Source organism: Apteryx rowi, unplaced genomic scaffold (assembly GCF_003343035.1).
Source record: "Apteryx rowi isolate R43461 unplaced genomic scaffold, aptRow1 scaffold_715, whole genome shotgun sequence".
Taxonomy (NCBI): Eukaryota; Metazoa; Chordata; class Aves; order Apterygiformes; family Apterygidae; genus Apteryx; species Apteryx rowi.
In genome coordinates, this window is record NW_020451000.1 from 3522 (window position 1) to 16615 (window position 13094).

The 13094-nt window shown below is 46.5% G+C and overlaps 1 protein-coding gene across 1 annotated transcript in view; it reads right to left on the minus strand.

Annotated features, from left to right (window-relative positions):
• Nucleotides 1-5973: 5973 nt before the first annotated feature.
• Nucleotides 5974-13094, minus strand: part of HEG1 (heart development protein with EGF like domains 1) — a 36996-nt gene continuing 29875 nt past the window's right edge. The window contains exon 20 of the mRNA XM_026087405.1: nt 5974-12757. Coding sequence (XP_025943190.1) covers nt 12608-12757 — 150 coding nt within the window. The 3' untranslated portion in view covers nt 5974-12607. The remainder of the gene's footprint in view (nt 12758-13094) is intronic.

Genomic DNA, 13094 nt, shown 5'->3' on the forward strand with positions numbered 1-13094 from the left:
AATCACAATCACCAGTGCTTTTGCACTGTTCTGTGAACAAGGAAAACTCTTGGCTTGCAGTGAAAATTTTCATCATTAATTAATCAAAATCTAGACATGCTGAACCGTGCATGACCACTGACCTTCAGTCTCTCAGTGGCTGCTAATGTACTAAGTAATCCATTCACTGCCACAGAATAACTGCCCCGATAAATCTCAGAACAGAAGATAAGGTTTCTTACCTTTCTCAAGGCTCAAGACCAGTGTGAGCAACACAGCGAGGAATACACAGCCTCTCATTGCTGCTGCTGCTGCTGCTGCTGCTCCTACTTGCTGTTAAACCTATGAGGAAGTGCTACTCTTTTCTAGCGTCAGCTCATTTAAGATCCCTGCCACAGGTAGAGAGTTCAGCCCTGAGCTGACGTCATGGTGGCAAGTGGCAAATGATAGCTCCAAGCTGTTTTTTTCCTTCCTCCTCAGGCTGGGAGGAGATTCTGGACCTTCAGTGCTCTTCCTTTAAGTGATAAGTTCTCAAGACCTGTTGGCACACGGAAGTTATTGCTAAATAAGCTGACGCATGAAGTGACAGCACAGCAGCTATCCCCTGCCCACTCTCCACACAGGGCAAGTTAAGTAGAGGAGTGCTGTATAGTCTGTTCTTAAAGTGGAAGAACCTATCCCACTCCAAGGCATGCTAAGTACACACAGAGCAGGGTAGCTGGCATGTACACACTCACTCCCTTTAAAATAAATCACCAGTACAGACAAGCCTCAGACCCCAACTATTCTTTCCTTATAAGCAAATGACACTTTCAAAACACGCAAAGAAATAAAGATTTTATGCCAAAGCATTTCCTACTGCTCAGGGTAAAAAGCAACAGAAAACACCTGCATCTTTGACATCAAAGAAATGGATTTGAGCTTGTACCTCGTGGCAGCAATTATGACACTTTTGTTTACCTAGGTGTATTGGGCTTGTTAAGGCACTGTGGAGGGGGAAGGGGGAGCAGAAAGGACAGCTGGCAGGTGTTTGACCTTATCTGGATGGCAGCCTTCCTTCCTTGAGAGCAATCCTGTTCATGCCTGGGTGAAACGCGGAGAGCAGGGATGATCAGGCTGGAGCAGGGAGCCCGTAGCAGGTCTAGATGTGGGAAATAGCCCAGAAGGCCATGGAGCAGACAACACAGTCACAACACTAGGGGAATGGGCTGGAGACAGAAACTTTTTGAAATTGCATCCCAAGAAGCCACGGAAAATGGCTAGACAGAGACCAAGATGGGAAAAAAATGCCTTTGTGAACAAAATCCAGTTTTTCCCAAACCCTCTTATTTGCAGCTCTCACCTACCTGAGCTCTCCAGCTGGACGGGGTGTTTGTGCTCTGGTAAAAGGCACTGCTGGAGAGCAGCAGCAGCAATGGGAAGGTCCATGGGGGTTTGCAGGTCCTCCTTTTAAGGCAAAGGTGTTGTGTCTCCCACCTGAACGGTCTGTCTGACCTTGGGTCCCACCAGAGCCGCCCGTAAAAGCCTTTCTGTGAAATGAAGACAGATTGTCCTGTCATTATTGGGCATGGGAAAGAAGCATGAGCAAACCCATCCGTGTATTCCCTGCAAAGCCACATCCAGAGGCTTTGGAGTGAGTCTCTGCTGGCAAATACCACCATGAGCCATGCGGGCAGGTCTTGGACACATTTCTGAATGGGAGCAAAAGCTCGGCATGTTAAACGCCTCTCTCTTTCCTTCGCCGGCTTTTGTTTGACCTGCCATGTGAGGCGCACAACAGGCAGTCCTGTGTGCTGGTACAACATATTCCAACGGTGGCTCTTCCTGTGTGCGTAGCAGGGTGGGAGAGACCGGAAATACCACTCAAGCCGCTCTGGAGCCTGGGATGGGCCAGGAAGGGGAGGCTGCGTCTCRTTGCACCCTGCCGCGCTGAGCAAGGAAGGACGGTGGCAGCCCCCTTCGCTCCCTGACCCCTTGGTGCCTCCAGCACAGACATCGCTGTCGGGGCGCCGTGGGGGCCAGAGGCTCCTGGGGGCCCCCTGTGGCGGCAGGGCCCCATGGCCAGGGCTCGTCCCACAGCCCATGAGGGAGCAGGGCAGCTGGGGCAGCCCCAGCCCTGCGCACCTCTGTGGGGCTGGGGATGGACCACAGATGGGGGCCGCGCTGCCTCTGAGCTGGCCTCAAGACCCCATGGGGGGACAACACGCTCAGGGCCYCGGCAGCCGCCCTCTCTTGGGCCTCTCCTCCAGGCCGTGCTAAATCCTTTCAGTCTTTGGCTGAGCCGCACTTTTCCTTTGCAGTTGGCACTGCTACAGCCCCTGGGCAGGCTCTTGCTCCACTGCGTCTCCGTTACTGTCCCCTGGCCTCAGTGGGACCTATCCTGTCCTGTCCAGCTAAGAAAGTTCCTGCAAAGAGGATTTGCTCTCGCCGTGACTGCACTGTTCCCATGTCGAGTCCTGCCATGGCTCAGCCCCTGATGCCACTCGCTCCATCACCATCCTCCAACCCGGCTCCATAGCTTCCTTCAGGCCGCTGCTAAAAACCCTCCTATGCCCTGACACTGACAGAAAAAGCAAAGGAAACTCATGAAAGGTGTTTGGTACCAGACCGCCCTGTCAAGATAACATCGTCTCTTCGTTCTCCAGCCTGTGCTTCAGGTTGTTGATGGGATCCACCAGAGCCGGTTATTAAAATCACAGCTGCTGCTGCTCTTGTTGCTTATGYCCCCTGTGCTCAAACTGAGCTGCCCCCTCCCCTTGCCAGCCCAAGCCCTAAAGCAGGAATCCCTGGAAATGTTGTTAATTGTCTGCCAGTGCTGCCAGGATTGTTTCCTGGTTGTTTCTCAGCAGCCTGCATCTACCTTTCCTATTGTACCTAATTTCTAGGTTGTTTGAGGAATTGCCCATCATTTTATTATGTGTTACTGCAGTGTCCAGCACAAGCTGTCTGCTTCCATAAAACTCACAGCCTCAAGACCACAGGAGATTTTCCAACTTTGCTTCACAGATCGCATGTGACACCCAAAGTCCTGTTGGAATAAAGCATTTCAGCCCTCAGCAGACTATGCTAGGAGCCTCCAGGGAGACTCAGCACCTCTGAAAACTGGTCATTTGGTGAGATGGTTCCTAGAYGAACAGCATCTACTTCAGCTGGAAGTACGTATGTACAGCAAGACAAATCTGGCTGTGGAGAGCATTCAGGAGAAGTGTAGGCAACCAACCTTCTAACAATTTCCCTCCCTCATCCGGACTCTTGAGTCATCCTCATACATCCCAATTTTCCAATGCTACCTCAAAATGCAATTAGACAACTAAACCACAGTTTGAAAGCTTTGTTTCCTGTGAATCAAGAGTGTAGAAACAAGGGAACTTCACAGAGCACTACTGAAAATGAGGGCCAAATCTTCAGTAGGTGTAAGTGATACAGCTTTGCTGGCCAGACCAGTTTATACTGTTTGAATGCATAGTCCTGCACATTAAAACTGTCATCTACAGTGAATGCACATAAAAAGGTTGATGCACCCTAAGCCATATTTTTAGAGTGAACTTTCTATCTTATTTGGCTGTTCTTACTTAACATGATCACATCTATGGGCAGTAGGAAGTATTTGCTATGCAAAAGGCAGTAGTTCCTCTAGGAAATAACACACTGAGCACAGACATACATGTATACATGCCAGATCTTTTTGTCTCTGCTTGCGCTTCCCTGTCCGCACCGTGACAAACTGGGGTCACAACAAACTCTCCCTGGAGAGAAGTGGGGTGATGAGACTGCAAATTTGTGGGGAGATTTCATAATAGAGATATGATGGTTTAGGAGAACAGCTAGAACTATCAGAACAGGAGAAATGATGTCATGAAAACATCTCTAGCTCAAATGCAGTTATTAATGAGCTTATTAAGCACATACTTAGACAGTGAATAGTTAACTGTTAGTCCAGACAAACTTGGATAACCACAGTGTTACATGCTGTAAAGGACTACAAAGATGTCATCCTCTTCAGAAACATGAATTACTTCCCACCACTAGTAAAACCAAACTGACGTGCGTGAAAGCTCAGGTGTGGCAAACAAGAACACTGATAAATGGTTATTATGAAATAGAAACGTGCTATATTTAGTAACAAACATAGCAGTTGTTCACTTGTCTTATTCCTTGTTTATGACAGCCCAAAAAGAGTTCAAAGGTAAAAGGTTGCATTTAACTGCAATAAGGTGGGTAGTCACGTATGGCCCCATTATTTAACCATGATAAGCTGCATGTGACCAAGGGGCAATCGTGCTGCCAGAAGACACATATTAAAGCAGGAGCAACTGCCTTTTACAGCTCGTCATGCACTTCCGCTGAATGCTGTTCCTCCTGTGTATTTTTCAATTCTGTTCCTTACTAGATGTATAGACATTTTGTTGTCTCCCGTAAATTGGGTTCATCGGCTCTATATTACACATATCCTTCAAAATATATCTTGCAATTAGCTAAATTAACCCAATTCAAACAAACCTGCAGAAAATCTAAATCAAAGCTATATACCTACAGATCCACCACAATCAGGGGGAGCATATGCTACTGTGACTTCTTTTCAGGTGGTTCAAAAGCGGTGCAGGTCACGCAGTCTGAATGTGTTCCATGGTCGCAGAGGCAGCGGTGCACAAACCCGAAATGGGCTGGCCCACTGTGCCATGTGCTTGTCCATAATCCCAAATGTCTCCTATCTAGTTTCATGGTATTGTTGTAACCAGTTCTTCTGCACTGCCAATCCACTTAAAAGATAACGAAGCTGCCATACTGAAAATAGAAAAGCCTGCATTATTATTAGTATGAAATAGAGGCTTGATAACAGGTCTTCTCTTGCAAAATGAACAGAAGCTCATTTGACAGAATTAATCAGGTTATTCTCTCATTTTATTTTATTTTTCCACCAGAGTCTTACTAGACAAGGAGCAGGCACATAACACAATTCTGTGCTATGTCACCACAGAAAGGACACTGAAATTTCAGGATGTAGTGAGAAATATGTTGTAGACTCACCGTTTTTCTGCGAGCGGCATTCACTTCATCTCRTGTCAGCTGTCGAAATGCTGGGTTCTTATGGCACTGTTGTCACGGGAGAGGGATAGGACCGGGGGAACCTACCTTACGATGAATTATCTTCTGCGGATGCTTATCGCTTTCCATGGCTACAGGAGGAGCCAGATGGTTGGCTTAGACTGACCTAACTTTGGGCAGAGCAGATGAATCCCACCTTAGTCCTATCCAATTGCTATCTCAGCTGAGTGCTGTACCTTTCTGGGGCAAAGTGCTGAAACAGTCTTCCAGATTAACATGCCTGCCGTTATTCAGAGTGCTCTCCCACATCACACCTCCTCCTAGCAGCCTGGGCTGGATGTTGCTTTCCTCCATATTCAAGGTATCAGCCCTCCTCTTCTGAGAGGCATTCAAGTCTATATCCTTCACAGTCCCCAGCGGCAATTAATAAGGGATGGGACAGATCTTACTGTGGTCAAGTCCAGTCCCCTGCCCATGCAAAGAGCCTCACTGCACCAACCTTTCCCAAGGTTTTCCTTCCCTCCAGCACATGTGCGCACACGCACGCATGCATGCACACACACACCACACACTTTCACCAATTCTCCTGTGTTTGCAGCAGGATGAAAAATTCAATTGAGGAAAACCTTAAAATTAAACTTTGGTTTGCCTAATGCTATTGAAAGAAAAATATATCAGCAARGAACCTGTATTTTGGCTGCGCAGAAATTGAGCGTAACTAACAGAACAAATCCATTTCCTCTTTGCTTTGCATTTTAGTTTTTCTATTCTGTCACCAAACATTGCTAAAAGAGCAACRGAACTATAAAATTTCTTAGGTTATAGATTAGATTTCTAATTGTAGTTAAAACAATCTAAAAGTAGTATATGCTTCTCTTCACATGGAAAGCTTTAGACAATAAAAAAGCTGAGACATACTAATATTCATAGTTTTATTGTATCCTTTTATAATACTGACTAGAACGCCAGATTTAATAATATTGGATGCAGGTATAAAAATAATCCAATCCTTAAAAATTATATTTTGCTACTACAGTACTGTGTAATTAGTGGAGACTGAAAATATGATACAACTTTAAATAATACTGGTTTGGAACAAGTCCTTAAAAACCCAGCAACTTGGAAGCTAACATTCAGAGATATGGGAAGGGAAACCCGGACAATGTCAAGAACATAAAGCAGGTCCACATTCAGGTTAATAACAGAAGCACAAACAAATGCTGAAACTTTACCTTTTGAAACAGACTTCACTAAAGGTGAGCTTTACTCTGCAATTCTGAAAGCTGCTCAAGGAAACCATTATGATTTTACACACAAAATTTTGCTTTCTGTTATGAAAAAGCCCTGTAGAATTTCAACAGGGCTTAGAACAAATGACTGAGTTTACCCGAATTTCCTTAAAAAAAGAAACAATCGAATATTTATTCTGTAATTTTTTTCCTTTAAAGTAAACCATCCCACCAGATTTTAAAASAAGCATTTTGTATCGGGCAAATTCTATGGCACTGTCCAAGACAAGTGACACTTTTTACTGTATTCCACAGGACCTCTCTGTATCATTGCAGATTTGCGGGCCACTGGCTGCAGTAATTACTCATGCAAGACTCCCATCCCTTTCAGTAAGCATTTTACCAGAATAAAGACTTAGCATTTACATATTACTTTTGAGGAGCGTTAGGGCACCCTCTCCAGGTTTTTCCTCAACAGGGATATTCCTCACATGGAATGCAAACCACACACTGAACAGATCTCATCCCGCATATGATCTTACAGTACAGAAGTCACAGTATTACACTGACTTTAGACATTTAGTTCTGCAAAACAATTAAGTATATTCTTTTCTTTGCTGAACCGACTCTTTTTAGCCCTTATATGGATTTCTGTCCTGCTTTTCAGCTTCAGCAATTCAAGGGAATGAAGAATTAAATACACACTGCCAAGCTCCCGAAATCTTACAGGCACACGGTGCGTACCCCTTTCCACGCTGGGAGATCTTGTTTCATTGCCAAAGGGGCAGGCAAGTGTGAATCAGTAGCTCCCGCATCCAGAGAACTCTCCTCAGAGTATTTCTCTGAATACTGAAAGCATCTCTATTTCCCTAGAAGATCTTACACTATAGGAAACAGGTCGCTTGATTAGTAAAGGATTATCCATCCAAAACAATTTTACAAAATTCACATCCACTCTCTTCTCGGGGAGGTGTTTCAGATCTCGAACAATAACCTGTTTGTTCAATCTCACATAACGTAGGTTTTGCTACAGCAAAAACTATACTTTTAAAAAATAAATACAATGTTAAAAGGCAGTAACACCACCACAGAAATGGGCAGAACGGAAAGCCAAAGGAATGCATGTTGTACACCCAAGTCACCCTGAAGGTGGAATAATTCAGGCCTAGGAAAAACTCCATTACAATCGCTGGGAAAGTTATCTCAGCCAGTATAATGGATGTTGGATTAGGTCTTTTGTGTGTAAAGAGGAAAAAATAATAGTCAGCACAGGAAGAACATTTAAGTAAAATGCATCCGTTCTTGTTCAATTTAAGAAAGAAAACTGAAGATTAAACATTGATTTGAGGGAATGAGAAGTCCAGATGGATTTGGCACAGATATCGCCATTGACCAGAATTAGAGAGGAGTCCTGGGGAAGTACTTCACGCGTCTACAGCAATGTCCAAACCCACTTTACTGGTCTGTAAGGCCCCTAGAGGACAGGCTTTACAACGGCTGGGACAAACAGTTTCACAGGGACAAACATTTCTCACTAAATGCAATTTATTGCTATTTTCTAAAAGTCTTTTTCCTATTGCAAATCACTTTTAGAGGGCTGGCCACAGGGAGAGCCTCAATATATGACTGTGGTGCCAGGACTTTAAGGGAAAGGCTGCTGCAGCAACGGGATTTCTTGCTGCCATGTTACTTAACGCTTTAAACATGCGGGGAAAAAGGCATCAAAATGCCTGTCTCGCGTATTTGTGATGTAGCCAAATTTAGTGCTTTGAGGTTTCGATGGCATGCAGAAGCGCCGCGTTTTTCTCCAGCGCGGCGTGGGAGGGGTGGCCGGGGTGAGCAGCAGGGCACAACAGGAACGCGGGACGGCTGCTTGTACCAGCCTGCTTTTTGAGYGATGCCCCAAATCTGCGTTTTGCTGCTCTGGTCACCCTGCCCGCCTCTCCCGGGCTGGCTGCCGGGGGCACTGCTGGGGGCGAGGGGCTTTGGGCAACACAACCCGCAGAGCGCTGCACCTTCTCCTGCCCAGTAATTAGCATTTCTTCCAAAGTTAATTGGGAAGACTCCCACGCAGCTGCCCGAGGACCCTTGCTGACTGCTTCCCTAGCTGCACACGCTAGCCAGGAGCAAGAACAGATTTCTGCTGGGTGTTAGTGCGGTTTTTCTTCCTTTCCCTCTATCTGGCAAGCCACTTGCAGCCTCCTAGCAAGAAACATGCATCCTCTACCTCATCCTCTTCGCTTGGATAACGGAGAGCACTTCCCTTGGCAAAAGCATCCAGTGTGGTCAAAGCTTGCATTTTGGGGTAGCTAAAATTAACCTAAATCCTCTGAGAAGTCAGGCTACATTTATTTAGACGTCCTAAGGAGCAAAGTACTTAACGCAGAGGCATCTGTATTTGAAAGCGGGGACTGAGGGAGCGATAGGGCACGAGACCCTTCCCCCCGGGAGAGCAGTAGCAAACCCCGCAGCACTGCCAGAGGGTGCTTCGGCTGACGGCGGTGGCTAGCTGGAAACGGTGGTCCCAGGCAGAAGCAGACAAACAGGATCCTGGTGAGAGTTTTACTAGCCGCAAGCTGCACAGGAACAAGTCACAGCCCTGCCGCGGCTGGGAAAGTCGCCCGGCTGGAGAGCCGCGGTGTTAACTAATTGCAGTAAACGAACGGCGACAAATTGCAGCAAAACGCCCGGCGCTCGGGCAGCGGCGGAGCCGAGGGCCCACGGGGTTTGGGTGAGGACGGGAGCATTGCTGCGCAGGGAGCGGCTGGGCTCGCCGAGAGCTGCGCTCAGGAGGTTCTCGCCGCGTAGCGCCAGCTCTGCAAAGACTTCCTGAAACTCACTGCGCGGGGAAAGTACCCCKGTTAACCCCGGTGCTAACTGCTGCTTAAATCCTCTCCTCCCAGCTGAAAGGGAACTCCTAGGGCACCCAGAGAAGGTGCTGCCAGGTCAGGAGARACCCTTTCCCCCTTCCTGCAGACTATATATTTGCTCACTGACTTAGTTTTTGTTACCAAAACGAAAAGGAAGGTGAGGTTGCAAAGGACAAATTCACATAGCAGATTTTCCAATGTTTACCTCCTCTGACAAGCATAGAATTTCAGTGCAATAAAGCTCAGGTATCTCTTGGAAAAGGCCAAGTTTTGCAGTCCTCACTCAGAAAATCCTGTTGGGTTTATTGAGACCCTTTCATTCCAGTTACAGCATTAAGAAGAATTAAGGTTATTAAGGTTCTGGTTATTAAGAAATGAAAATGAATTACTTGCAGACTTCTGCGCAATCTGAATTACAAAACAGTTCTGTCACATTTCCTATTCAAAGTACTTGCAGTTTGCTGTGAGATATACAGGCCAGCAGTTTGGTTAATACAACCCAAAAGCTACTCTTTCTATAGAAGGACTGATCTGCAATATTGAGTTGATAGTTCAACCTCTGTCCTTCGCACTGGCCACTTGGCACACACAGGCACACTTCACAATATGTGGTCTTTGAACTAACCAAGCAAATTAACACATCCGCCTACAAGCATGTACCTAAATACTTCGCTATCTGATGAAATGCTGGCACAAGGTTAAATCCTACTGTCATCGCTGGGACATGCTCACTTTTTGCTAAACTGCTCTAAATGTACAGAGACAGATCCCAGTGCTTGTGTAAGTGCTTTGGATTTAGAGTCAGCAGCAAGTCCCAGCTTCCCTCTTTTGTTTATAGCAGGGACAAAACCCCCCTCCACGCCAAGGGAAAGGTGGCTCTTTCCAGCCTAGGCACTCATCAAAAACAGAGCTGGCGCTATGCAAAAGCGGCAACTCGCCCTCAGAGAGACTGCGAACCCCGCCAACATCCTCACTGGGAGCCCCCGGACCACAGCAGGGCCAAGCCCTTAGTTCACATCATCCAATGCACCCTGTATAATTAGGGCATCGGCTACTAATGAATCAGAGAAGAACATCACTTACTGGCTGGAAACACTGATTAGAATGGCAGAGGGCAGTTAGTTTTTGTGCTTTACCTGTTAAGCTATTTTGCATACTGTAACTAGAGTTTTCCTTTAAATATAGCCCCTTAGGCAGCTGTACTTCCCATGAGAAGCTAATCACTTCCTCCCTCGATCTGATATAAGCCATGTGCTACCACCTGTGAGTGTGACCGTGGATCAGGCAGATGTGAAGTTGGCTGCATCATCACCATAAAACCACATAACAGGAGTGAAGCACACTGCCCCTGGGCACCCATAAAGCTCTGTTTCTCTGCAAGACCACACAGCCGTTTCTACGTAGCAGGTAAAGGGTGAGGCTTGAAGCGACACTGCGTGTGTATGCTACGGATGGTGCACCAAACTGTGTCTTCCCGCGCACGTTTGCGGTGCTTTTGTCACCTTGCAATCTGGAGAACATAGAAGCAGATGGGAGCAGGGACCAGAAACCCCTTAGTCCACGCACCTGATGAATGCCTTGTACTCGCTTGTCTTCCTCTGGGTAGTCGTTCTCACTTTGGGCAGGGAACACAACAGCCTTCGGAGTGCTGGGACAGGATCTGGAGGCTCCCAGCACCTGCAGGGCACGAGTACCGTGACTGCTCCCTGAGCGAGGGCACCCCCTCACCGCAGGTTTGCTGCGGGGGAGCAGCCGCGCAGCACGTCAGCATTTGACCTGCTGCTGTCACTTGGTGGTAGGCACTTTGGGGGGCACGTCCCATGGTGCCCAGTGAGCTGAGCTCCCTTATGAACTCGCTTGTAGGCACTGTGTCTCTCTGAGCACTGAGGAGATGGCAGTACCGGGAAGTATATGCTTTTCAGCGAAGCTAGGTTATGTACAAGCTACAGAGGTGGTGGGTTAATAGCTAAGGAATTATGCTGTTCTGTGCTGTCCTCACGCAAGCAGCCAGCTTGAATTAAAAGCACAATAATATTCAAGGTAAGGATTAGTGCATCTGGACAGGCCTTGGATGACTCAGTTTATCTTTGCAGTGAAGATAAGCTGAAAAATACTTCATAATAAAGATCTCTTTCAACACCAGCTCAGGAAGGAATAAAGTCAATAAGCTTTTGATCTGATCTTTGGTGAGGAATATACTGACTTATATTCTGCAGCTTATGCCAAGGTGATTAATGTAAATTAACACACCTATGTCAGGAAACCTGCGTGGTCTGAATAACTTGAAACTAGGATGGATGAAAACAAAACAATTTGAAAGGTGTGATCTTTGCTCTGCCAGGATTCAAAGCATCCTGTTTTTCTCTTGTCAAATGCAACCAACTGCAGCAAGCCACATTTTCTGATGTACTGAGTCCTCCTCCACAGCTTCTACTGAAGTCAAGGTGGGCTGTGAAGGTTTGAAAGCTGTGTCCTGCCTGCAGTGTCCAGCATTCACATCCTACCTGCCCAACCAGGGCTACACCATTATCACTCCTATCCAAATTGCATGTAAGGATCATGGTGAGTTCGCAGCTTGTATTTTTCTTCTTTGTAGTAAATTTTCCTGTTAGCGACTATTTTAAGTTATATTGCTGTTTTTACAGGCATGTAAAACCCTGCAGGGAAACAGAGCCCCTTAAAATCCTACACGAAAGTACTCTGATGACCTATAGAGGTGTCACTTTTGAACAATGCTGGTTGACAAAACAATGACGCACCGAGACTTTCCCTACATACAAAAGTAGTGCATGGGATCAGCTTTGTCGGTTTGCATCACAGTGGTATGACTAACTTTTCTGTACGCCTTGGAGACAACCAACCCACAAATTCAGCCAACATTGCCAGGCTTTCAGTAAGGACCGAGCCTTTTGGAGAACTTCTACCAGCAAGAACGTAAGGGCTAGACGACAAACCAGCTCCCCTCTCGTGCAGGAAGCAGAAGGCAATGTGGCAGGAGAAAAGGGAGCTGACATACTTCTGCTACCAAAACCAGTCACACGGTGACTCTTTGCACAAAGGCTGGCTAAGAAGACAAGCACAGTCATCAGTCTGACAGTGAACAAGGTCTGTAAACAAAACACTCCCTAGTGGTATTCGATTCAGAGTGCCGGGCACAGCTCGTCTGCCTGCGCTGATCTATGCTTGCCCCGTAGCATGGACTGAAGAAGCAGCACAGCGCAAAAAATGGGGTGCGCGCGTTAGCTTCCGCCTGGGTCTTTCACTGGACTGCACCTTGAGCCGCTCCCTCCTCCATCTTCTCTTGGCTGCTCAACAAGCATAACAGTTTCTTAGGGCAGCAACGCCCCGCACTGAGTTCAAAGTCCTTCCTGCTGTTAGATAGGAAGAGCAAGATTGATGTGGGCTGAACTGCCAGGAGATAGAGGGCACCTGGTGCTCAAGGGCCACAAAACGGTGTTGATCTTCCGCTCCCTCTCTGCCCTGCTAAAAATAGTCTCTTCTTCTGGTTTCGTCACTAATGAAGGATGGATTGTACTGTCCAGGGTAAATGCATGAATGTCGAGATCCAGGCAAACCAGTGTAGGGAGGATAAAGTCCGTTTCTTTCCAGTTCAGGATTTCTCAGTCCAGTTGGCTGTATTAGCAGAAATAATTAAATAAAAAGGGTCTTATTCTCACACTCAAATACACTTTCAAGCACAGTGTTTCCACCCTTCCCAGCACTCATTTCAGCAGGCAGAAGGAACAACATGATCACTAATGATCTCTACAATCTTGAATGATTTCTACTGTGGGAGTTATGCATTGCCTAGAGGGGATTATTCTGATCCAATCTAGTTTTAACATATTGGCCATTAGCAGATTTGAATTTTACCTAACTCCATGTGCAGTCTGAATGCATGGTTAATTTTTAATCCTATGAGASCTGTGCTGATGAATTCAAGCACTGAAATAACTCTCACAAGAAGGAT